Genomic DNA, 24,483 nt, shown 5'->3' on the forward strand with positions numbered 1-24,483 from the left:
TCCCTCCCTTGGCTTTGCCTGCGACCGTTCCGGGTGAACTGCCTCGCCCTGGGATCAGGGGCAATAAAACATATTTTACAGCTCAGCCTGAATTCCACACACTCTCCTGGAGAAAGAAACTCATATCAGACTGCTGCAGTGGCAGAAACACATCCAGAAAGATGGAATCCAGGCCCTTCTGGTGAATGTCAGGGTGTGTATCCAGCAAGCTGGACACTGCACACAACACAAGCCAGCAGCACTTTGCTTATGCTTTCCAACACTGTCTGGCGCCTGCTGGCCTTTGGAAGCTCTTGGAGCTGGCAGAGGTGAAAAACAGCAAGTGCTGAGGTCTCAGGTGTCCTCAGACATTTGAGATCTGAAAGCAGGAGGGAAGGTCCCTGCAGGGAGGGCTCTGGGGTTGGCACTGTGAGCCTGCACAGTCAGACACATAGGAATGGCCAGGTGGGGTGGGTGACCAAGGCTTGAACTCACACCGTGGTCCAGCTCTGGGCTGGACAAGCCTGTCTAATCTGCTGGTTTTCAGGCATTTGTTACACCAGGTAGTGTTTCAGACCAGGCTGAGGAGGAAGAGGAGGTCAGGGGTTTAGAAAAGCCAGGAGCTCCCTGAAAAACATCTGTCTGAGGAGGCAGCAGCCGAGGCAAGAGGCTGGGTCGGCCACAGCAGGACCTGCACTAACATCCAACAGCTCTGGGCTGGGCTAATCAGACACCAGCAAACACTCCAGCAAACACAGCTCAGGTGAATAATGGATTTGTTCCAAATTACAAAGCAGCAGCTATTGTGAGTGCTCCTCACTCTATGGAAACCCTGTATTTCAAGTGTTACAGACAAACAGTGGAGCAGCAGCAGGAGAGAGGGAGGTGGGAGCAGGAGGTGCCTGGCCAGAGACCACAGATACAACAGAGGTGTTCCTCTGAAAGGCTTTGGTGCAAAGCTGTCAGAGTCCAGTTCCTGTATCAAAGCCTGCCAGGATTGCTCCAAGGCATGTGGGAGAGCACTTGCTTCACACATGCCTATGGGCTGAACAGAGGGAACAGGCTTGGATCCTTGCAGGGAAGAGATGGATCAGATTTAAGACAGGAGACAAAGGAAAGAGACGGATGGGAGGAAGATGCTGAGCAGAAATCTGTATGTACACTTCTGCACATGCTCTGCCTCAGGTCGAGGGGCAGCACTCAGCCAGGCCACCACAGAGCTCCCTCTGGTTTCCCACTGCTCTGTCATGACTCCAGACTGCCTTCACCCCACCTGCCACTGCCTCATGAAGGACTGAGCACTGATACAGGGGCAGCTTGCCAAATTTTGGGTAAAACACCCTGGTGCATGACTAGCCTGCACCACCACGGCCACACACCACCACACCCCAGAACTGGCATCGCAGCCCATCACTGAACTAAATAACAGTCAAGAGTAACAATGTGAAAATCCTTTGGGATCCTACAGAACTGAGATTCCCAAAACCCATCAGGGAAGCACGTGGCACCATTGGAGCTCACAGCTTCCTGCTCCAAACAGAAGGGCTGTATCCATAAGGTTAGAGGGGTTTTTGTGTGTGTGTTTTTCTTTCTTTTTTTTTTTTGAACACACTCCCCATGTCTGCTGCACATCAAGGCATTAACACAAACCCAGGTGAGAAGATGCCCAAATGTAAGAGCCCACATGGCAGACTTTGCCTTATCCCGTGGATCTGGAGCAAAGACAGCCAGGAAGGAGTGTTTCCACAGGTTTATAAATCTGATAAATACAAGTATAACACCCTGCCCACCACAATGGGGCAGGGGAGAAGGGAAGGGAGTCCCAAGGGTTGCTGAAAGAGCACTGGCTTGTACTTGGCAGCTGGAGAGTTCACGACAGCTGGAAATTTATGCTGATGTGTCAAACAGCTTCTCGATCATCTCCCCCACCTGGTCAACCTGGTATTTGATGTACTTCTCAGGGTTCTTGGTGAAGGGCACGTTGCCATATCTGCAAAGGAAGACAACCCCCAGGTGACAAATGACTGGAACGCAGCAAAGAGACCCACTGGCCCCTCCTCTGTCACAAATCAGCTCCACTCCAACACATACCACCTGAATCCGACAGGGTATCCTGTACAGAGCAAGTGACCTGGTTCCACTGGTCTCACAAGTTTTACATGAGCAGCCCAGGGGGGCTCAGAGCTTTGTATTCACTAGAACACCTGTGCTCACCCTGACCGAAGAATCGAGGTGATGGCACGTGTCTGCAACTGGTAGAAATCAGCTTGGGCATGTTTGAGTGTGCAAGGTAGAAAAGCTGAGGCAGGACAGCAAGGAAGTGCCTCAGCTCAGGCTACACTGGGCCTCAAAGACCTCGGTAAATCCACAGAAGAGAGGACAGTGCCGCAGGAGGCCTCACCTGTTCAAGAAGGCACCATAGGTCTCTTTCACAATGGTTTTCTGTGCCCGGCGGATTTTGTCCCGTTGCTCCATGTCTGGAATTGCCCAGGCCTTCTGGATCTTACACAGCTCCTCCAGCCCATCATTAAAACCCTGTTCAAAGTAAAACTTGGTGAGCATCTCATCTCTACACCGAATCTGATGCTCTTTCCCTCTGCTGCTGATCACCCACAGTTCTCCTCCTCAGGCAGATCTGTCTGTCCCAACCAACCAGGGGATGTTTTTATACCATCCAATACCTCCTTACCTTAAAGCGCTCCTTTATCATCTGCCTCTCCTTGTCCTTGAGCTGCAACAAGGAGGGAAAGGATTTTATTTCATCTCCAGGAATAAATATCCAACATCAGTGCTCACCCACAATTCCCCATCCAACCTAAGCAATATGCAACCTACTTGGTTTGGATTCCCTCTCCTAAAGCAGTGAGGAGAGCTGCAGAGCAGCACACTCTACATTCAGCAAGTGGCTTTCAGCTGAAGTAGTTTTAACAAGAGTAATTTTCATCCAGAACAGACATAAAAATAGACTTCTTTATGCTTTCAGCCCTTTCCAAGGGAAGGTCTCAGGGTTTTGCAAATCCAAAATAGAAGCATGTGAAGATATAAGAATGGAGGCAGAGATTAAAAGACTTGGATGAATCTGGGGCAGGGGAGATCAGAAGGCACTGCTGCTCTCCATCTTGTGCCAGCCACAGCTTTCACTCTGCAGAGCGATACTGGCATGAGATATAAAGAAGGTTTCTGAGAATTTTTTAATATGACAAAGGAGAAGATGTTTCTAGCAATTTCTGTCATCTCAAGCCCATTCTTGCCCATCCTCTCACCTTCACTCCTGGTTGAAAGACAGGCAGGTTTCTCTCCAAAATGTAATCTGTTACCTTCAACCAGCTGCACGTGAAATGAGATGGGAAAGAGGCAAAGAGGAGTTACTCATACCTCACCAGAGCTTCCGTGCCTTCACCCATGACCCAAAGGCCAACTCAGACAACACACACTCCAAAACTTTCCACAGTGACCCCTTCCCAAATTAGATCAATTGCTTGAGAACTAGAATAAGTGGCTTTGGTTTTAGACAAGTTTCTGGTTTAGGCTAATCTCTCCCACTGCTCCAGCAGCACTGGCTGCCAAGGAGCTCCCAAACCAACCAAACCAAGGTAAAAGCAGAGGACGTCACCTCACCTGCGCTGGTATGTCTGGATCTGCTGCTCGATGAGCTCTCGGTAAGATCTCTCGGCTGTTTTTTGTGTCACGGCCACCAACTGGATCAGCTCGGACCTGGAAGAGCAGAAATCCTGAGGAAACACCTGAGCCAGCTGCCCTCCGGGCTGCTCTCAGCATGGCACCATTTCAGCCCCCCCCCCCAAGTCTTTTTTTGCTCTTCACAATAAAAGAGTCCTTGAAACGTGCAAAAGAAGCGACTCAAAGTCACTTTCCAGTGTCCTCAGTCCTCCAAAGATCAAAGGATTCTCTACAGCATAAGGCATCTCAAATGCTTTCGTCTCCCACTCTCGTGTAATGTGATGTTTACAATACTGCAAAACTTTCAAAAAGGCAGTTTCAAGAACAGAAGATAAAGCAGATCTGAGACAGGCTGGCAAGTGAATGCTCTTAATGCAGAGCTCTGCTCCAAAACCAAGCCTTGGACTTGAGGGAGATTTACCCAGATACACACTTACTTCTCCAGAGATTTCAGAATGTAGTTGTAGTTGTTGTGCAGAAAAATGGCACTCAAAGCTGGGTCTTCATAAACCTTGGATTTACTAAGAAGGTTAAGCTGCAAGTTGCCCAGCACTTTGCCTTTAAGAGGGAAAAACAGAGAAAAAGTTTTGCACTGGAACTTCTCATTACTGACAAAACAAACCAAGCTGTGGGCCCACAGCAAAGTGAACAGCACAGCCCCAACTGCCTGCACAAAGGGTACAATCATGTGTACTTAACAATCCTTACACAGATCTTTCTTCAGCAAGTCACCAAAACCTCTCTGTAAACTATTGCCTTCATTGCACCTGGCAAACGAGCCAAGTGAAGGAGAGTCCACGGGGCAGGAGAGGGAAGGTGAGCAGGGTACTCACAGATGTAGGTGCTGAGCAGCCGCCTGCTGAACTCTGAGCTGTAGCTACTGGCTGAGGAGCTGGTCTCTGAAAAGAAAAGAGTTTTAGGCCAGTTAAAGGGGGGGTATGTGTGGCCACCCTGCCTCTATTCAAACAAGCCTCATCCCTGTTGCTATGGAATTAGTGCAGAGCTCCCATCAACAGTGAAATCAGCTCCTGTTTCAGAGCTGACTGTCAACAGCTCATCCACGGTGAGGGTGGGAGAGCTCTGCACCCCTCAGTCCTTGTATCTGCATCAAGTGCAGAGCACCCCACCAGAAATTTCTCCTTTTCTTCTAGTGCTCAGAGGACACTCCTCTGATCAGAAATAAAGTCAAGAAACTCATCCACCCCATCATTCCCCCACCACCTGAAAAGGTCTGTAAGCACTAGAAATCGGCAATCAGAGAACAAAAAAGCTGCAGCTGTTAACAACAAGCACACAATAGTAATTGAAACAAGCAGAAGGGCTCTGGAAAGCTTCAGCCATCCCCATGGTTGCTGACAGGGCCTGCCTGGCTCTGAGGGGGACTGTGCCAGCATGGGAGCCTGCCCTTACAAGCAGTGACTCCGGGCTGGCACATGCTCCTCTGTCTGTGCATAAGGGATGGCTTTTTGCCCTCAAGGGCTTGTGGGCATGGGGCCCAGGGGACACGTGGGCCACCTCCTCCTGCCCCCACCAGAGAGTTTGGCAGTCGGGCCTAACTCGGGTGGTCCGAGTTCACAAGCACCCCATGGGAAAGGCCTCGAGGCTCCTGTTGCTGGGAGCTGGACAATACGGAGCCAAGTGCACATGGGATAAAGCATGATCCCAGCTGGGCCAATGTGCTACCTGTGCCAAAGAGATTCAGTGCCATGAGAGTGTCTTGAGCCTGTTTCAGCTCATGTGGCATCCCTCATTGTCTGCTGCTGACAAAGTCCTCCCTATTCTCTCCGGCCCACTGGCAAGAATTACCTACCCTCCCCTTCTCCCCCTCTTCAATAACATGTTAATTTATTTACCCCTGCTGGAGGATAAAGAATTAACATACATCACCAGAGTCCGAGGCAATACGAACAGGTAGGTGTGGGTAAGTCTGCTTACCTCTGGGATCTAAAGGAATATTGTATGTGTCCCCAAGAACTACAAAGATTAGGCAGAGCAGAGAGAAAAGGGGAGGGAGGAGAGAAAAGAAATGCAAAGTGCAAAAAGACATGTTAGAGACCACCATCCCTTTGAGAACAAAGCAGATATTAACACAGAGCAGCCACGGAGAGGTACACAGGAGAGCAGGTAGGAGTCCTTCCAAGGCCTCAAATGGAGCAGAGATCACAGAGGAAAGGCAGAGTCCATCCTCCTTCCCCTGCTAGAGACACTGTTTGCTTTGTTACTGGTTGTATTTAGCAGGATACCTCATTCCAAATCTGTTCAAACCCTCTTTCAAGGCAAAGCTACCTCAAGCCTATGCTACCTTTTCAATCAGCTCCTAAGACAGATCCCCACTGCACGACAGTATGTCAAGACTTCCAAACAACAGCGCTGAGGACTACATGGGGAAACAGTTGATTTTTCCAAGAAAAAATTAAGACCACTTCTTTGGCCAAGGAGAGAGAGCCAAGGCCCAGGAGGATCTGAGCACACTGAGCTTGCAGGTAGAGAGGGCACAAGGCAGTGGTTAGAGGAGATGTGGTAAGAAACAGAGACATTGAGTTAATTTAGAACTGGCAGAAATTTCCAAGGAGGAATTTGCAAATAACAGTCTGGAGGCAGCTCTAAGCTTCCCTAAATCTCTGCTTCAAAGGGGTTCCCTAACCCTCCCCAGCCTGTGCCTCCTCAGGGCCCTGGGCCCCCTGAATCTCCATTCCTCCACCTCTCCAGCCTGCTCTGTTCCAAGCTACCTAAAAGCAGGAGCTCTGCCAAGGTTGAGAGCTCACTGGAGAGCTGGGAGCTGCTGCTCTGCACAGAACCAAAATCACACTCCAGCTGATACACAGCAGCATCCTGCTACACAAGGCAGCAGCTCTCGGCTTCTGATCTAGGCATTTATTCCTGGAATGAGTCTCTTCAGCATCCTGGAGAGCAGAGCTAAAGCTTGTCTCTCTGATAGGGCACATGGCACACAAACAGCTCAGGAGACCCAGCTTGCCCATGGCTGGATGCTAAGGAGATTCTTGCTGCTGCTGTTGTATTCTGAGCTGAGGAGCAAGTGTGGAAGGCCAGCAAAGAAACTCTGCATCCCTTGGAGTTCTCCAGATAACCAACTATGTGGTCATGGCAGATTGGAGGACAAGACAAACCACAGGGTGAAGGACAGGAGGAGAACAAGCTCACAGTGCACGTTGAAGTTTGATTATTTTAAAGAAGACGTCCAGGCAATTTGAGGAAGGAACTGCATGCCCAGCCAAGCCCCATGCATGTATGTACCTTGTGATGCCAGCATGGCACCTGCTGTCTCCTGGAAATCCAATAATTGCTGTAGGAAAAGGATGGCCTGGAAGCAAGGAAGGGAAGTTAGGAGCAACCAACATTGCATCTCCTATGCTCTGCTATGAAGAATCATGAAGGACCACTTGCTCCTCCACACTTAAAACCTCCAAGAAACAAATCACTACACTTTGAGCTGGTGGGTTTTCTAACACAGTCACCCGTGGCTGAGCCAGGGTCACCAGCTCATCTTGCCATGGAAGCCAAGTAATTATTTAACTGTTAATACCACAACAGCTTAACTTGAGAAGTTTTCCTACTGCTCCTTTTAAACACTCTTCAGAAGCCGTTTTTCACAAAGGATGGTTCAAATCATCATTACTTACATTGCTGGTGAGCTCATGAACTGTCCCATCTTTTGGCATGTTATATTCCTTGTCCGGATCATTCTAGGAAAGGAAGAGAGACATATGATGAGCATGTAAAAAAAGTGAAGACACCTACAATAAAACTGCTGCTACAAGTGAGCTGAAGGCTTGTTTATCCAGCCTCTCTCAACACCCTCAGACCTGGCTCTTGCAGTGCCATCTCCTGGTGCTCAGAAACCACAGCTCCCACACACCAGCAGCTCAGAACCACAGGGGTTTGTTCAGCATGTGACCATCACACCTTCAGCTCACCTGCCCGGCAGTGCATTCCTCAAGCCCACCTTACAAAGGGACAGCTTAACGTGAGTCCTCCAAAACTTTTCAAGGCAGCAGTTTTCCTTTCTTTTTAAATAGGATTAAATTCTGAGATTGATATTGATACCTGCAGAGGCCTGGAAGCTTATGTCAAACTATTTGTAGTATGCCTGTTAAGAGTCTTAGGCAGAAGCCTCCTGTAGTTGAAACCAGCACCAAGCATTTGGTATTTGAACATCCACAGTGATTCAACAGGTTCCTGCTTTAGTCAGAATCTGCACAGTCTCATGGAAAGATGAAAGCTAAACTAGGGGTTCTGCTCAGAAAACCCCTCTTCCAAGCCTGCCAGAGACAACACTGAGGAGAATCCTACCTTAATGTTGTCTGCAAACTCTTCCAGTGCCTTTGCACCAGTGGTCTCCATGGAAGTGATCAGCCCTGGCAGCTTGTTCTTAGTGCCTGCTGCAGTTCCCTGGAATGGTTCCACAGATCAGTGAAGGAAAACAAACAGTATCTGAACTTCCATCCAGCACCTACCCTCTCTCATCCCCCATCCCAGCATCTCATTCTCATTTTTCCATGTGCCAGAAGAATATTTACAGCACCATCAACAACACATGAAATCCTGCCAGGCAGAAAGGGAAGATGTTGTGACCCTAACAGTAATTAGGACTTGCTACCTCTCATGTTTTGTCTTACACATTATCTGATACAGGAGATTGGTGCATCACAGCTGGAAGCAGATGGAAAGGAGCCTTGCTAAACCTGGGTGCCATGACTGACACCTAGGGAACCTTGCAGCGTGGTCCAAGCAGGCTTTCCTCAGAGTAGCTCAATAGTATCAGTTGAAACACCTCAGAGGCCACGAAAACAGGAGAATGATGTAGGTGGTCCATCATGGGGTCAGAACTTGAACTGCTGCTGAGAGATGCTGAGTTGCTGGTTCACCACCACAGAAAGAAGCAAGGTGCATTTGTGTCACTTCCAGTCCATGCTGGAGGACAGAAGCAGCATGGCTTTGCTAAAAGCCACTGGGATAATCCATTTCAAAAAGTTCTCCAGACAACCCAAGCCACAGGAGCTTTTCCAATCTCACCACACTTACCTGCAAAACCTGGTCAAATTCTGGCTTCATCTGTTTAAGATGCTTCAGGATGGGGAAGATTGTGAGCACAGCTGAGTAGTCGTGTCGGATGATGGCTTTCCGGGCAGCTGAGACAATGTTATCCCCCTCCATGATCAAGTTATCTAATGACTCCTGCAACAAAGCCACAGACTCAGGAGGAAGCAGCACGACTTTTGCCCAGGCAGCACAAGGAGCTCGACGCAGGACACATGTTACAGATGCCCATTTGGCTGATGGGTCATTTGTGGTACCAGTGAGGAACTCTGAGCACGTGTTCTCCAGGGTCTGTGCTTGACCCCATTCCCTGAACAGGTCCTGTAGGACAACACCAGCATCCTTTACAAGAGAAGCAAAACAGAGAGGCTCAACTGACCTGGATGAGAGAATCAAAGGTCTTCTTCTGGTGGTGCTCTGGGACAATTTCTGTCAGGAGCTGGTACTCGCTCTGGGCCAGTTTGACAAAGGCACTGACACAGTGGATGTAGGCGTCGATCTCGATGTCGAACACGTCGTCCCTCCCTGCAAGGGCGAGAGGGATTTCAGAGAGAACAAAATCCACACTGAGCTTCCAGCAGCTCTGCTCACTCCAAGGCTTTGGTTTACACAAGGCTCTTCTGGAAAAGTAGGCTCTGGCTTTGCACCCATCGGTGTGTGAGAACAAGAGCCGTCTTCTCACCACACCTGCCCTGGGTTTGTGCATGGGAAGCTCTGCATATCCTGCAGGAAGCAGGAAAAGTCATCTGCAGTTCAGGAAACACGCATCAGGACACCAGCTCTTTCCAGCCTCACGACAGAAGGGAAGTTTGGAGCTCTTCTGGGATACAGACTAAATTTAATCAAGGGCTTGAACACAGAGTACTAAACTCAGGAAGGTCTGAGGTGAATTATTCAACATCTCTGCTTGTATTTTTAGAATTCCTTATCTCCATCCATCATGCAGATGAAGAACTGCCATTTTGCATCAACGTTTCTGGGAAATAAGGGCTGTCCTGGAAGGCAGCCTCTTCCCACAGGCAGAAAAGGAAGATAAAAACCAGGCAGATGAACATTTACATCCTATGAAGCAGGAATATCAGCACAGATAGGTGAGTTATCTGCCACACAATGCTGCATACAAATGAGTCCTAGACTACAAGTGTCTTGGACAAAGATCCATCAAAGATCCTGCATGGATCTTTGTGCCAGTGTGATACAAAGGCTGGCACCAACTCATCCCAACCACTGCTGGATGTGTCTGCAGGACAGACACAGACAGACACTATCCTGCAAGACAGTAAGATGACACAGAGAGGCCTTCTCTAAGCTATGGGCTGCTGCTTCTCTCCTCACAGCAACTTTTGATGGAGAAAGAACCAATTCTTCCCTACGCTGACAGGTCCCTCAGGTTGATCTTTTAAAAGTTCTGGTCAGCAGAGGAAGCACAAATGTGGTGTGCTTTTACAGACTGCCTACAGTGCTATGGCCCACTATACTGTAATGCCGCACGTGATCCCTTTCCTGTTCACTTTGCTTCACCACCAAACAGGCCAGTAGCCATCAAAGTGCCCCTCAGCATGGCCTCAGTCAGTCTCTGGTTGGACAAAGTTGGGGCTCCCTGTCTGAGGGCTTGGGGGGGTGTGTGATTAGTGGGAGTGAACTCTACTGAGAAGAGCCAGAGCTTCTTAGCCAGAGGAGGCCCATGCTTCAGGACTGCCCACGGAGACGAACAGCCACTGGCTACAGAATACCAGTGCAGCATGCTGGGAAGAAGGGATGGATGTTAGCCAGCTCATTACGGAGTGACAACACGGTACTTACCCGCAGCCGGCCCGTGCTTGTCGCTCAGGGTATCGCAAAGGTGTTTAACTCGTAAATCATGCTCATGACCTAGTGAGATGTCAGCCGGCACAAACAGAAGGCGCAATTTATCCAGGGTGGTTACAGCATGGATGCTCACACTGGGCTGGATGCTGCTTCAAGGCTGGCTTATTGGATCTGATGGACACCATTTTCCCTACACAGTCCCAGGAATGCTTCCTGACCAAATCCCTTTGTTGGGCTATATAGCAGCAGCAACCCTTTGAAACCTGATGAGAAGTGCGAGTTAAGTCGTTTGCTGGGCCACAGAGTCCCTTGAACCTCCTGCCTAAGTTCTGAAGGGGATTGCAGGCACCAAGTCCAATTTGTGCCCACAACCATTACAAATCCAAACTCAAAAGCCTGCTCAGCATGAGAATTTTCCCCCAAATAAGTGATGTTAGTCACCATCTGGGATTTAAGAGACTACAGCACAGGTGCTGAAGAGAACTGCTTTGGATGCTTACACAGCAGGAGGCAGGAATTTCTTATGGATGCTTTGAAGCAAATGACCTCTTCTCCCTTATCTGGCACAACTTCTATGAGCAGAGGAGGTCAGAACATGGAAGATGGCCATTTAGGGAGGTGTACAGGAACAATACACTGGCTGTGGTCCAACACTTCAGCATCAGGTTTGGAAAGGTCACTAGGAAACTGAATGTCTCGAAGTCCAGGCAAAAAGAAAAGAGAACAGAACACCACAAGCAGATGTCAGCAGAGCAGAGCTTCCATTACCCAGGTGGCTGTGGTGGGTCAATGTTAAGGTAACACTCCTCTCCACCTCTACTCATGTTTACAGACACCTTGAAATTTGGACACTAAATTCAGAAAAACAATTTGGCTCTCCAGCATCTCCTTGTTTCCCCAAGGATAGCTCTACCTAACCAATGCTGTCCACTAAGCGCTGGACTAATGGAAGCCCCACCTGGAAAAGCAAGACTGATACACAGAGAAAGTCAAGGGTGATGTAGCCAGAGCTGTGATTACCTTCCATAGGAATGAGGTTAGAGGCCCCCTTTTTCCCATCTAGACCATGCTGAGAGTACTGTTTCAGAAGGTTCTGAGCCTTACGGATCGTGCCTGTCACCAGAACCAGAGAGAAGAGACAAGAAGACCTAGAAAATGAGTGAAAGAAAACAAACCCAGAACACCAGCCCTCCACCAGCATCACCTGGGCCCAGCAAGAGGACGCTGGGGACCAATGAGCATGCTCAGTACAGGAATGTGAACCCCAAAATCATGTCCAAATGTGCAGATACAATGGCATTTCCAGACTGTTTCCCTGCTTTCAGGCTGGAGGCATAAATTCCAGCCAGGTTACAGAACCAGGGAGTGCTCGAATCAGTTTGGAGAGGCGGGTGAGGAACACTGTCACAGAAGGGAAGCAGTGAAGCTCCCTTCCCTCTAATGAGTTTATTTAAGTTGGTACTCTGCATCCAAGCATACAAGGTCTGTTGCTTTTCCTCAGCTGTGGAAGCAGGGTTTTGCATATGGACAATTCCTGTCTGGCAACACACTGCCTGCTCCTCGGAGCCACAACCACAGCCACTTGGTAAGAGGTGCCTTTCCAAGGGGTATTTTCTGAGCATAATCAATAAAGACCCATCAGGAGCCCCACAGCCAAGTCAAGGAATGGCACAGGAAGCAATAAAAGGGTGACAACCTCTGGGCTCTAGGGAGCAATTGCAGCAGCAATTCCCATCCCAGGAATCACAGAATAATGGATGCTGCCCACCCATGTGTAACTCGCATTAAGCCACCCTAATCCCCCAGACACTTCTCTTCTAAAGAACCGCAAATCAATTAAAACCATGGAAAAAAAATAACACTGGGTTAAAAGATTTATACTTAACACACACAAAAACCAGACAGAACTGAACAAAAGGCAATGCTGGATATACAGCTAGAAAGCACAAAACAAAGCATTAATGTGACAACTGAAGACTAGGCAGTGTTTCCACATTAAAAGGTTAGTCGTCATGCAACAAGCTACAATTACCACAAGCACACGGACACCCTCTCACAGCAGAGCTTTGCTGTTGCCTGCACAACAGGGAACTGGAAGTTTTGGGAAGGCAGAAGGAGCTTCCATAGGAGACCCAAATGAAACAGAACCAGGCTGAGTAAATGAAGAAGCCAAAAAATAAAAATGCGGCTGCCAAAATTAAGAATCGTTCTTCCTCTACAAAGTAATAAATACTTCAAACATGCAGAAAATCCCTACTCCCATCAGCCACTGGAAATGAGTGTTGGCTGCCCAAATCCTGAGGGGAAGCACAAGTACACACAGCTGCAGAACAGCATTCTGGGATGCAGGACAGCTTCATCCCATAAAGGGATATATGGCAGGGGAAAGGAAACTTCAGGTTCCCCTGACAGTGCACCTCTAGTGGGGGAGAACAAGAGAGAGCAGCTCCCATTAAATTACTGCCTTAAACTGGTGCACTTACTAAATAACAGAGCATGGTTCCTAAGGCATAAATTTTCACAGGAAACATTTTTCTTCTACCAGTTCAGAGTGTTCTCAACCACTTAGTAAAGAAAAAAAAAAGTCATATCCATAAAACACATTCTTCTAGCAGGAAACTTCTCCCCTCCAGACCCACACCTGGGAGGTGGGCAGACTTACACCCTTGCTGGCTGATGCATTTGCTCCTAAGCTTCTGCCATATCATCAAATGAGCAGGTTATGCCTCTTCTTCCAAGCTTCCCAGTGCTCTTCACACCCCACATTTCCCCTTTATTCTTAGCTATTTTCAGAAACCTTAAAAACTTGGGCTCAGCAAGTTCCTCTGAGCAAGGAGGGCTGTGGCAAGCTCTGGAGAGATGCACTAAGCTCTTCCTTACTGCTGTTCCCACGGCCTAACTGATGCAGAGCAGCTCAACCTGAGTACTGTTCTTCTACCAGTTCTTTGATCTTTCCCACTTTCAAGCATCCAGGGGGAGGGGAAAAATAAAAAGGAATAAAAAGAGAGGGTAAATTGGTGTGAAAACCAAGCAGACAGTACAACTGCTGCTGCTGTCAGCAGGGTCTCACTGCACAGGTATGCAGGGGATGTCTCCACAGCCCACCCCTGATGGTTTCTTTTCCTTTTTTTTCCCCCCCCCTCTTTTTCTCAATTTCAGAGGATGAAATTATGCTGCATTTTTTTGCATAAACACAATTACCTGTGTTTACTGACACACACTGAGTGTTGGGTGTCCATGGGTATCACTTCAGTGCTGCTGGATCATTCTGACTTAGCATTGTAATTAGGCTTTAATGGATTCTAGTGGAAGCCAAATGCTTTTGTTCCAAGATTGTTTTCCCCTATTAGGCAGCTCCCTAACCAAAGGGGACTCTGTTGCAGCTACTAATGAAAACATCACATTCAATCTAGGCAGTGATCAGTATGGGAAGCAGGAATGGGCTCTTTATTCTGTCACTCAGTCTGCCTTCAAGTAGCACCTCACTACTAAGCCAAATAGGTAACTAGGTAAACTGGAGCATTCAGGAAACTGGAAAAGGGCTCCCCTACAGCTTGTAAAGAGCCATAAAAGTAAAAAAAAATAATAATAATAAAAAAAACCAACGAAACTTTTGCTTCTGTGGCCTAGTTGTTAAATAAAGTGGCTTTTGGGCACACACAAAGCACAGTTTTCCTACTTGTTGTCCTGTTTCTCCCTTCCATCAGGCAGTGTTCCATCCAAGCAGCAGGGAACATCCTCTTTACTTAAGCACCAGCTGCAGGAATCTGTATGAAACCACATAAAGCTCTCTCTGGTTTTTGCTTGTAGGCAATGAGGTCAAGTGGCCCCATCCTTCTCAAAAATGCAGAGCTGCTGAGCTACCTGCTGCTCTCAAGCCAACAAGAGAGCACAGGGTCTACAGGCATCACAAGGAATCTGTATTTTATGTGCATACGTTTGCAGCAGGATGATTTGGGAATCTGAACACACCTGCCCTCTGAGACAGACTGCTTGACATTTCAAACAGCAAACTAAAACCAGAAAAAGCCCACAAATTGCTTCATCTGTTCAGCTTGACTTGACAAGTTGCATTTAAAGGGAAAAAACTCTGCTTTAGAAGCATCTCCAGCAGTCAGATTTTAAACTGCACGTTGTACCAACAGGAGACAGCACAGGGAACACCAACAGATAAAACAGGGACAGAGAGATGAAGACCCTCTGAAACCACACATGGATATGGAGCATGTTCTCTAGAATCCAACACAGTACCTAGGAGGGTCTCTGCCTTGTTACCTAATACCTCACCTTCCCTTCAGCTTTAGCCTCTCTTGTGCTTTGTTTTGTGGGTCAAAAAAGCTATAGCACATCAGATTTAGTTTGTTATTTACCCCTTGCAATAGGTTAAAGTGTGCATTGGGGTGTGCACTGGGATATTCTTATTTAAGGACAAAGGAAATCAACTCACTTGTTGGAATGTGAGAAAACCCCCTTGTCTGAAACCCAAATTGGCAGAACTTGACTTTACTTACTGAAATAAAGTAATAGAACAGAAAAAAACTGTCTTTGTCCATAACTGAACAAAGGCTAAACCCAGAGGACTCAAACAACACCAGGCAATATTGCTCTGAAGAGAGCCAGTGCCAGTGTGAAGGGGGTCTGAGACCTCTACCTCAAGAGCTGTCCTTGAAAGCTGATGGAACTGCAGAAAAAAAGGCAAATCTCTGGTCAAAGACGACTTTTTTCTCCATTTTTAACTTCACTTAAGTACAATTCAGTAGCCATAAGAGATGGCTGGTGTATGAGGTGTAACCACCACTGTCCTTCAAGAGCTACAGTCTGGTTCTCTGTCCTTGTTCATGGAAGACTGGAGACAAATTAGCCACTATTTTTTTTTGAGATTAACAATAACCCAATGGATCATTTGAAGTGCTCTTTCCTTCACACACCATCACCTCTGTAAGTGCATTCAGGCCATGCTCTGTGCCTTCTACCTGGCCCATCTCAGAAAATCCAATTAAACTGGGAAAAAGACATGAAAATCTTCTGGCAAATTTACAGCGAGACATTCACCATGACAAGTAACTCTGGATGCCCAAATGCATCCACGTTGGAGAAGTCCTTCTTGTAGGGAACAAACACTTGTGGCCCTCCAACATGTGGGCTCCTTTCTGTACTCTCTATGTGATCACTCAAGATCTGAGACTCATTAAAAAGATTCTAGTGATTCTTTTTTTTAATCTGTCCATGAAAAAAACCCAACTAATCCATTCCTGACTTTTTACCTAGAACACAGGGGAGATGTTACCATTTGTCAGGCTGCTCAGAAACGTTTGCTGACCATACTGAATGCACTGCAATCAAAACACAGCAATCTTTTCAGAATCAGGGGATAACTGAAAATTGTGGAGCAAATCTGAAGCATCTGCAACCAGAGATCCCCATGGCTCAATTACAGATCCCTACTGGCACCTTTGAAGTGGCTCAGTGTCTCTGAACCCCTTATCAGGGGGTTCTCTGCTGACAGGGGAAAATTCCCTGAAATTCACAGTTGGGCTGCAGTTCACAGATCAGCTTTCAGGAACAGCTCCAGGGCACAGCAGCAATGGCACAGATTGATTTTTAAAAGACCAGAGGGGTGATGTCTGGATGCCACAGCCTTCCCCAGGCAGCCCTCCCTCCTCGAATATCACAGGCACACCCTCTGCTTTAGCAAGAAGAGGCCCAGCAAAGCCTCTCCACACACAGAGCTGAAGAGAGTGAGCACCAGGGCCAGCACACACACACATAGACACACATTACCTGGGATGAGGACTGCATTCACAGCAGGATTATAAAAATAAACACAACACAATTAAAATGGGTATTTCTTCTTCCTCCCTTTCCCCATCCCATGCATTCCCACTCCCTACCCACATTTCTTACTGTTTTCCTGAACCCACTAAGAGTATTTGAACAACACAGGAAAGGAGTTCTCTACACAAGGCCCCTCTCCTCCCTTTACAGCACCCAGAGAACAAACCTGATGGCTTGACTGACAGACAGAAAGTGCCTGTAATTCCAGTGCTGAATCCAGGGCAGAGAAGAGGCGTTTATCTCCAAAATCTCAGCCCTGCTCCTGTCCCAAGAGCACATTTTTAGACACAGAGGCTTCCTCAGCAGTGAGAGGGCCTGCAGGTGTGTGTTCAATGCCCAGTACAGTGATCCCTCTTCAGGGACTCACCTGGTCTCTTGATTGGCTTTTTGGTGGGGGTGTCCTTCCTTTTGTTCTGGATGGCAGGGGAATAGGGCACCCCAGAGGAAGAGCTGTTCTTACGGAAATGGTCTTTCAGCCCCTTGATGGAGCGGTCGAGCTGGACAGAGCGGATTTGGAAGTAAACAGTCATGAAATCTAAGGAGACAAGGTAGAAACAAGATTATAATTTAATGAGGTGCTCGTCAGTTGAAAGCAGAATACAAAGTGACCAACAAAATATGCTCAGTGTGCTGGAGTTGCCTTTGATCATGGAAAAATTCTTAAGAAGCTTTTAAGGATGTTCATCGTATTTGGTAGGCACAGTAATCCCCACTCAGGAGTAAATCACTGAGGTGGGGGGGGTTCTACGAGCTACATGTTGCAGGAAACCTGTACTTTCACATACAAGTCCACAGTGATTCACTCCCAAAGGAAAAGTCAATAAAGGAGTATAAGGCTCTAGTCAGATCTTGCTGCAGAACAGGAAAGAAGAGACAGATACAGACTGAAGGAAGTCTGTGCTGTTCTCCCCCCGCCCTTGGTCACATCTCATACGAAAAGTTATGCCCATAAATATTTCCCAAATAGGAATAAATGACCAGTATCTTGTACATTTATAAAACCTGAGCACTGGATAGCTGCAGCTCCAGCAGAAGGCATTACAAATGCAAGTGCAATGGATTTCTGCTTCATGACAGAATATACATTGAGATAATTTGTGCTTTATTTGCACAGTTCATTCTGAAAAATTCAACTGACAAACCATCGCTTCAGTCTCACTACAAATGCTAAAACCAGCAAGATCTTGAGGAGATGGAAAGACTGAACTACTCACCTAAAAGGTGCCACTAAGGCAGTCACTAGTCCTGCCAGTGCTGCCAGGTGCCCACAGCAGTGACTCACAGACTGGTGGCCACAGCAGAGGCTTCATGGCTGAAGGGGTGTGATGTACAAGCCCAGCTGTGCAGGGTTACACACACAACCCTCAACATCCCCCTTTTGGTCTCAACCACACATGGGAAGTAGTGGTAAGAGACAGAGCTGCAAGGGAGCACCTGTACAGCACCACCAACCTTGATTCCTGCCATTCTCCACCAGCCAGCCAGAAATGCGGATGATGTCGTGCAGGACACTCTCCGGGAGGTGCTCCAGGGACATCTCCTCCTGTGTCTCCATCTCATCATCCCCGCTGATCAGGTCCAGGATGAGGATGGGTGGCACTGGCTTGGTGTGCCGTGTCATCAAGCTGCGGAACTCAGACTCCAGGGATTCCTTGCCCCTCTCAAAGAGGGATTTCTGGCACAAAACAGCAGGACAGAAGCTCTAATCAATCATTCACTTCTGTAATCAATCACTCAAATATTTCTGCATAAGAACATACTTTCTGCAGCATTTCTAACCACTGCCAAGTGCTTCATGCTTCAAACTCCAACCACGCCTGTATCTGAGAGACACTTAAAGGGAATTAAATTAAAAAAATGCTTGGGAGTCACTCAGCCTTCGAGTGGGATTTAAACAGATCACCCATTCTGCTCAAGCAGCTGAAGGACTGACAAGAGCTACTCAGGAGGAGGTTCAATCAACTCCTCCACAGGTGTAAGATCTGCTTCCAGAATTCCTCCTGGCACAGTGCACAGAGAGCAAAACACCAGGAGCAGAAATGCTGCCGAGGACAGGCTTAAACAGGAGCCAAAGTGATGGTTCCTTCAGCTGTGCCCAGACACCATCTTCACCAGGCAGCAAACCCACAGCCCCTCACAGCAAGAGGATGAGCAGCAGGGCTGTGTCTGTCCCTCTCCCACCCATGCCAGGTTCCAGACCCACGACCTACCACACGGTTCAGCTCCGGGCTGTCCGGATTGTTGTCCTGGAAGTATTCCACTGCCTTCTGGATTTTGTCCATGCAATTCAAGTATTCCTCCAACCTCCCAGTGGGGCTGAAAATAAAACCAAAAGTAAAAAGCAGTGCCCCACAAAGCAAACAAAGAGGATAACAAGTAAGTACCAGACCAAACTTAGGATAAAAATAATAAGGAAAGTTTCAATTCCCTTTTCTTCATCTAGGAGGAGATCATGGAATTCCCTTTTGCCTCCACTCAGTGCCTCAGCAGAGTACCCAATCCATGCAGCAAGTGCAGAAGGACTGCTGAGGGACAGCACATAACTCTCAGCCTTGCCCTCCTCTCTCAGACAGGCCTTGATGGGAAGGCAAAGGAAACTGCACATCCCACCCCAGAGAAGAGCCACAGAGCAGGCTCCAGAACGGCTCTGGTTCATCCTGGATGCAATGACAACCTGGTGGGCGGGAAGAACCTTTGGGAAAAGGGCAGAGGAAAACAGACAAGCCACCAGTGCTCATGAGATTCATATGGCAGCATGTCTTGTCTGCACATCCTGGAAGGGACACCAGTGCACAGTCTAAGCTGTCTTTATCCTGTGGGGATGGAGGAAGGTCAAGTCAGTGTGGACTGAGGGTGGGGAAGGAGTGTGGGAAGGGTACCAAGCACATGAGGATGAGTGTGTGAAGTCAGCTCCCCTACCTCTATCCCAAAAATCCAATAGGATGAAACTCCCCAGCAAGATCCAGCTAGCTCAACTCACCCTTCCTTTATGATCTTCTCCGTGTCTTTGGCCACATGGTAGTAACTGATGACGTGATCCAAGCAGGACAGGGTCTTCTCCACATTCTCCTGCAGGCGCTGCAGGTTCTCTGTCTGTTTGTGGACTGGGATAATTGAGTTCTCCAGCTTCATCAAACGACTTTCAAAGGAGGACAGGATAGAAACCTGCACACCAAGAGAGAAACCAATGGCTGAGGACATCCTTCCTACAGATCCATGCAGTGGGGTACAAGTTAGAGAAGGTCAGGGACCTTCAGGGCATAGCTTCACTTTTTGGGCTCTGCTACCAGTTTTCCATGGCTCCTTAGCAGCTGTTTCCACCCCTCTACGTCCTGATTTCTATTAACAGTCACAAAACAGATCACCTGACACACAGAGGTAGGCCAGTCCTGAATTAAATGTTTGTAAAGAGTGAAGGTAATGTTCCAGCATAGTACTAAGGACAAGCAAAATTTTATTTGACAGGGGAAAATAAATCCACAGGAATTGCTTGGAGGTGCCCCATGTAAAAAGAGCAAAAAAAAAGCACAAACCAGCAGCCACTTTACTCCACACCACTGAGACCCAAAACTGAGCTGCACAACATGAAGGTTCAGGATCAATATAGTGAGAACCTACTTTTCCATCACAGACATTTGGTTTTAGAAGAGGACTGTGATATTGCTTCTGAAGGGTGGAAAGCCATAGTAAGCTCATAAAAGAGTACCTCAGTGTCATCTTTTCTAGGCCAAAATGTAATTCCTAAAAGATTCCCTCCTATGTTATGTTTTCTACACTTCTCTGGTGCTGCCTCTATGACTTTTTTAAAGCCCTGAGCCCAAAACTGGACATAGTATATAAGCTGAGGGCTTATGAGCAATTACAGAACAATAATTACCTTTGCACAGACAACTCCCAAAATAAAACTCCAAACAAAACCTGCATTTATGAAGCAACAACACGATGCTGTCGCACAAACTAATCTGAGGTCTATTAATACCTCTTCCCAAGAGAGAGGACTGACTGTGGTAGAGGTGAGGCCAACAGCTCTGAGCCCTCCTCAGAGCAGCAGAGAAGCTCAGGATTGAGGCATTGATCAGGCTTCCCCTTTGCCCAGCCACTGGAGCAAATTCAGAGGAAGTGGTTCATTACTCCACATCCCTCAGATGGGCACAATGACAACCTTGAAAACTAACAAACCTAAGAAATTAAGAAAAGTAAATCCAGCCCCAACATTAGGACCTCCTTACCATGTTCTTGGTGAGCTGGTCACTCTTCTCAAGGCTCTCTTTGATAAAGGACAGAGTTTCTTCTTCCTGTCAATAGGATGAAAAAAACAACCTTCAATCCTGAACACTAAGTTTTTAAGTCACTAAACATTACACGTAGGTTTTTACAAGTCCTGGTAAACACTGCAGCAAACCATTTTTGGTCTGATGCTGAGGACACATTTTAACAAGCCACCTCTTAGCAGAAATCAGAGCAAGTGACCCCAGGTGGGGACACATCATGTAACGAGTGAGGTTTTTATGGATTATTTATTTCCCTTCAATATCACGAGTACAATATAAAATTAACACCTTCCAGACCACACACTTCCCTGCCACAGTACAACACGGGTGTTGCACTGGCACCTTCCAAAAACCCTACATGGGGCAGAGAACTCAAGCGGCCAAAGCAAAGTAGCAAACAAGGGCTGGTTTTAAGTCATTAAAGCCCAAATATATGGAGAGAATAGCAGCCTGCAAGGGCTGTTTTTATGTCACCTAAACGCAGATATAGAGGTGGAACAGAAGCCAGCAAGGCCTGGTTTTAAGTCACCAAAGCCCAGAGACAGAGGGAGAACAGCAGCCACTAAGGGTTGATTTTAAGTCACCTAAGCCCAGATATAAGGGTGGAAAAGCAGTCTGCAAGGGCGGGTTTTAAGTCACCAAGGGCTGGTCTCCCAGGCTACATCTGAAGAGAGAGCCCGCAGATGCCCCCGGGACCAAAGAGGGGGCCAGAGGTACCCCCTGCACCTGAAAACCAGGTCTCGAAGAACCGGAGCAGGGTGACGAGGCCCTTGGGGGTCCCGGGTCGCCCCCAGGCCCGGTGGGGACCTCCAGGCCCAGCCCCGTCTCCCCGGCAACGCCATGGGGATGCGGGCCTGGGCTCTGACCGCAGCCCCGGCAGAGCCCCCAGCGGGTCCCGAGGTCAGCCCCACCTGCTTGAGCTTGTCCTCGATCTCCCTCCGGCGGGCCGACACCTCCTCGCTCGGAATCATCGCGCCGGGGCCGCTCGGCCGCTCGGTGCCACCGCGCCCGGTCCGTCACCGCCCCGCCGCCATGATGGGCGCGGCGAGGCACGCTGCGCATGCGCGGGCAGTCCCACCGCCATCTTGAGAGTGGCGCCGCTTGAGGAGGTGCCGGGCGGTAGCAGAAGTGGGTAGGACGCATGCGCGCTGCTCTGCGAGCGGCCATGTTGAGAGTGGCGGGAGGGCTGCGCCGCCATCTTGGGAGTGGCGAGCTGGGTTAAACAATCACAGACTTAATTGGGTTGGAAATTGATCTGAGAGCATCGAGTGAAACCTGTGACCCAACGCCGCCTCGTCATACAGACCATGGCGCTTCGGGCTGTGTCCAGTCTGTCCTTAAACACCTCCAGGGACAGTGACCCCACCACTGCCCCATTCCAACGTCTAATCAGCCTTTATGTGAAGAAATTCCTCCTCGTGTCCAACCCAAACCTCCCCTGGCGCAGTTTAAGACTATGTCCTCTCGTCCTGAGCGTGGCACTGTTGCGCAAAATTTTCTTAAGAAAGGATGTTCTTTGATGTTTGATCTTTGTGTACTTTCAAGCCTAATCACCAAGAAGGGAGATTTAATCAGCGAAACAGAGAGTAGCTCACAAGCTCTAAGTGATGGCCAGGTGTTAGAAAAACAGATTATTTGTTGGTAGAATTGCCTTGTTAGGGTCTAGGGCTTGACATGCTTCAATAATCTCAGACCTACAGGGAGGTTAACAAAACTTGGGAATAAGGATGTACTGGTGATAGTGAACACAAAAAATGCAGAATTTAAGGGCCTCAAGGACATTTGGCAGAATCCCCAAGATAAGGAAGAATCTAATAAAGCCAACTCAGCAGCTGAATCAGCTCCAACTCAATAAAAGTTAATTCTGGCAGGGGGAGATCTTGACCACCAACCCACCGCCACCAACTCAAAACAAGAGAAAGACTGAGCATGTGGGCTAATTAGCATGAGAAGTGAGAGAATCATTAATCAATAGAAGATAGGATGCTAATTAATGAGACAACTATGTAACTTGTAGCTAATGAACACTAATTCCTTTGTTTGCTCATACATATAAATAGTAAAATAAATAGTAAATTGATAGTTGGTGTGTTTAATTTGTGGAATTCCACCGAGCACCCAGACTTGTGCAACTCTGAAATAAATAAACAATGTCTCAGTATGCAATTACTGGCTTGCTGCACACCAGGTAACAAGTCTGATATTTGTGCACAACAGATATGGAAGGAGATTGCAGGGGTTTGAGCCCAGGGAAATGATATTATAGAAATCTGAATATGAATTATGGAATCATAGGCATTTTGCAGGAGTGCAGGTTCACCCAGCCCTGTCCTGCATTCAGTTTCTAGGGAGACGTTATCCCACAGGGAACTGCCACCTGCTCCCTCCTGCAGCACAGGTGGGCAATATGGACAGGTGTATCACACACTGCAGGCTCTGCATCCTCCTAAACAACATCCAGCCTGGAGCAGGGAGCTGGTTCTCCCAGTACCTGCAGTCCCAGCCTCCCACCTTCTTGTGCTGCTCCAAGGAAAGGCTCCTGCCGTGCGGAGGGACCGGCGTGTTCCCATCTGTCTTCCCCTTGTCAAACCATGCCAGGCTCTGGAAAGAAGCTGAAACAACCCAAAAGAGCTCTTTTGTTCGACAGCTTCAATGGATTTCATAACCCACCCTGTCCACAGGTGTGCCCAGGCTCTGGCTCTGTGAGGGGAGATGTGTTTTCTGTGTGTGATATTGCCTGGTTATGTTTTGTGGGGACACCTGATAAAGGGGTTCTTGAGAGTATAAGAGAAATCATCCCTGTCCAGGCTCAGCCCCCCACTGGGCTGGTATGATTGGGAATTGTTTTTTCTCCCTGTACAGCAGAGCCATCTCTTTCCTTACAGCATTCCATGCTCTTTCTGCCAGCACTCACCCCCTCATTCAAAGGGCAGCCAGAGCCAGAAGGAGACCTCCCCTCACTGACTCTGGGAACAGTTGTGCCTGCTCCCCCCCAGTAATGCTGTTTATCTACTGAAAAGCCAGAAAAAAAAGTGGAGTGGCACACCCCTCAGAGCAAAGAGGGTGAGTGGGACAGAGGCAACCACCTCATATCCCAGCTGCTGTGTAGGGTGGTAAAGAGTGAATAAATGTACAGAAAATACATCATATAAAAACTGCTGGACTCTGCAAACGTGAGGTGTAACACCGCATCCAATAGGAAGCAGCAGGGAAAAAAAAATGGCTTTTGGTCAAACGTAAAGAGTCAAAGTTACTTCGGTTAAAAATGAAAAAGAAAGGGTAGAAACGCTGCAGTTTGAACGTGTGTTAAAATAAGGTGCAAAAGGGCGCGAAGATCTCTGGGCTGTAAGTCCCCCCAGCTCATATCTGGCTGTTTTCCCAGCAGCGGGTGCAGCTGGCGGAGCGGCAGCTCCAAGACAATCCCGGTCTCCTTCCCGCCGGAGCTGCCCTGGCCGCGCCACTCTTCCCGCCCCGCGGACCGCGGGGTCCCCGCACGCCCGCCAGGATCCATTCCCGGCGCCAAAGCTGCCGCCCGGGATCAAAGACTGATGTGGTGACACAGCAGTGACCGTGGAGGAATGCTGAGTCACCTCTTGCTTCCCACTCCATGAGGCAGAAGAGGGAGAAAAAGCCTCTTTTTCTCCTCTGGAGAAGGGATTTTTCAGTCTCAGCACGGACACAGAAGGTGGAAAACCTAGACAACGTGGATGAATAAGGATTGCATCTCTGCAATGCTCATTTGAGTGTGGGTGTGCTAATAAAAGATCTAACGAGTCCCTTTTACAGCGTTTGCCAAGTAAAACAGATCCAAATGCTCTGAACCCCAAAACAGAGGATCAGATCAGAACCCAAC

The 24,483-nt window shown here is 48.1% G+C and overlaps 1 protein-coding gene across 7 annotated transcripts; it reads right to left on the reverse strand.

The window, feature by feature from the left end:
• Nucleotides 1-1,714: 1,714 nt before the first annotated feature.
• EXOC7 (exocyst complex component 7) lies at nucleotides 1,715-21,723 on the reverse strand. 7 transcript variants are annotated; one of them, XM_039390216.1, is made up of 22 exons: nucleotides 21,542-21,723; nucleotides 20,589-20,654; nucleotides 19,340-19,524; nucleotides 18,570-18,675; nucleotides 17,812-18,034; nucleotides 16,727-16,894; nucleotides 16,306-16,317; nucleotides 11,547-11,637; nucleotides 10,519-10,604; nucleotides 9,095-9,240; nucleotides 8,701-8,853; nucleotides 7,969-8,067; nucleotides 7,299-7,361; nucleotides 6,913-6,979; nucleotides 5,593-5,631; nucleotides 4,491-4,556; nucleotides 4,095-4,215; nucleotides 3,598-3,693; nucleotides 3,243-3,306; nucleotides 2,669-2,710; nucleotides 2,381-2,514; nucleotides 1,715-1,969 (listed from the first exon to the last, which is right to left on the reverse strand). In XM_039390216.1, the coding sequence occupies exons 1-22, from the start codon at nucleotides 21,599-21,601 to the stop codon at nucleotides 1,867-1,869; spliced, it is 2,190 nt and encodes a 729-aa protein (XP_039246150.1). In that variant the 5' UTR covers nucleotides 21,602-21,723; the 3' UTR covers nucleotides 1,715-1,866. The 7 variants fall into 7 exon arrangements, with proteins under 7 accessions (XP_039246150.1, XP_027605557.1, XP_027605558.1 ...); XM_027749756.2 differs by lacking the exon at nucleotides 10,519-10,604 and having other exon boundaries at nucleotides 11,545-11,637; XM_027749757.2 differs by lacking the exons at nucleotides 10,519-10,604; nucleotides 16,306-16,317 and having other exon boundaries at nucleotides 11,545-11,637.
• Between the last annotated feature and the right edge of the window lie 2,760 nt (nucleotides 21,724-24,483).

The sequence above is a fragment of the Pipra filicauda genome, unplaced genomic scaffold (assembly GCF_003945595.2).
Source record: "Pipra filicauda isolate LSUMZ 115617 unplaced genomic scaffold, ASM394559v2 scaffold80_size11013439_pilon, whole genome shotgun sequence".
In the NCBI taxonomy this organism is placed as follows: Eukaryota; Metazoa; Chordata; class Aves; order Passeriformes; family Pipridae; genus Pipra; species Pipra filicauda.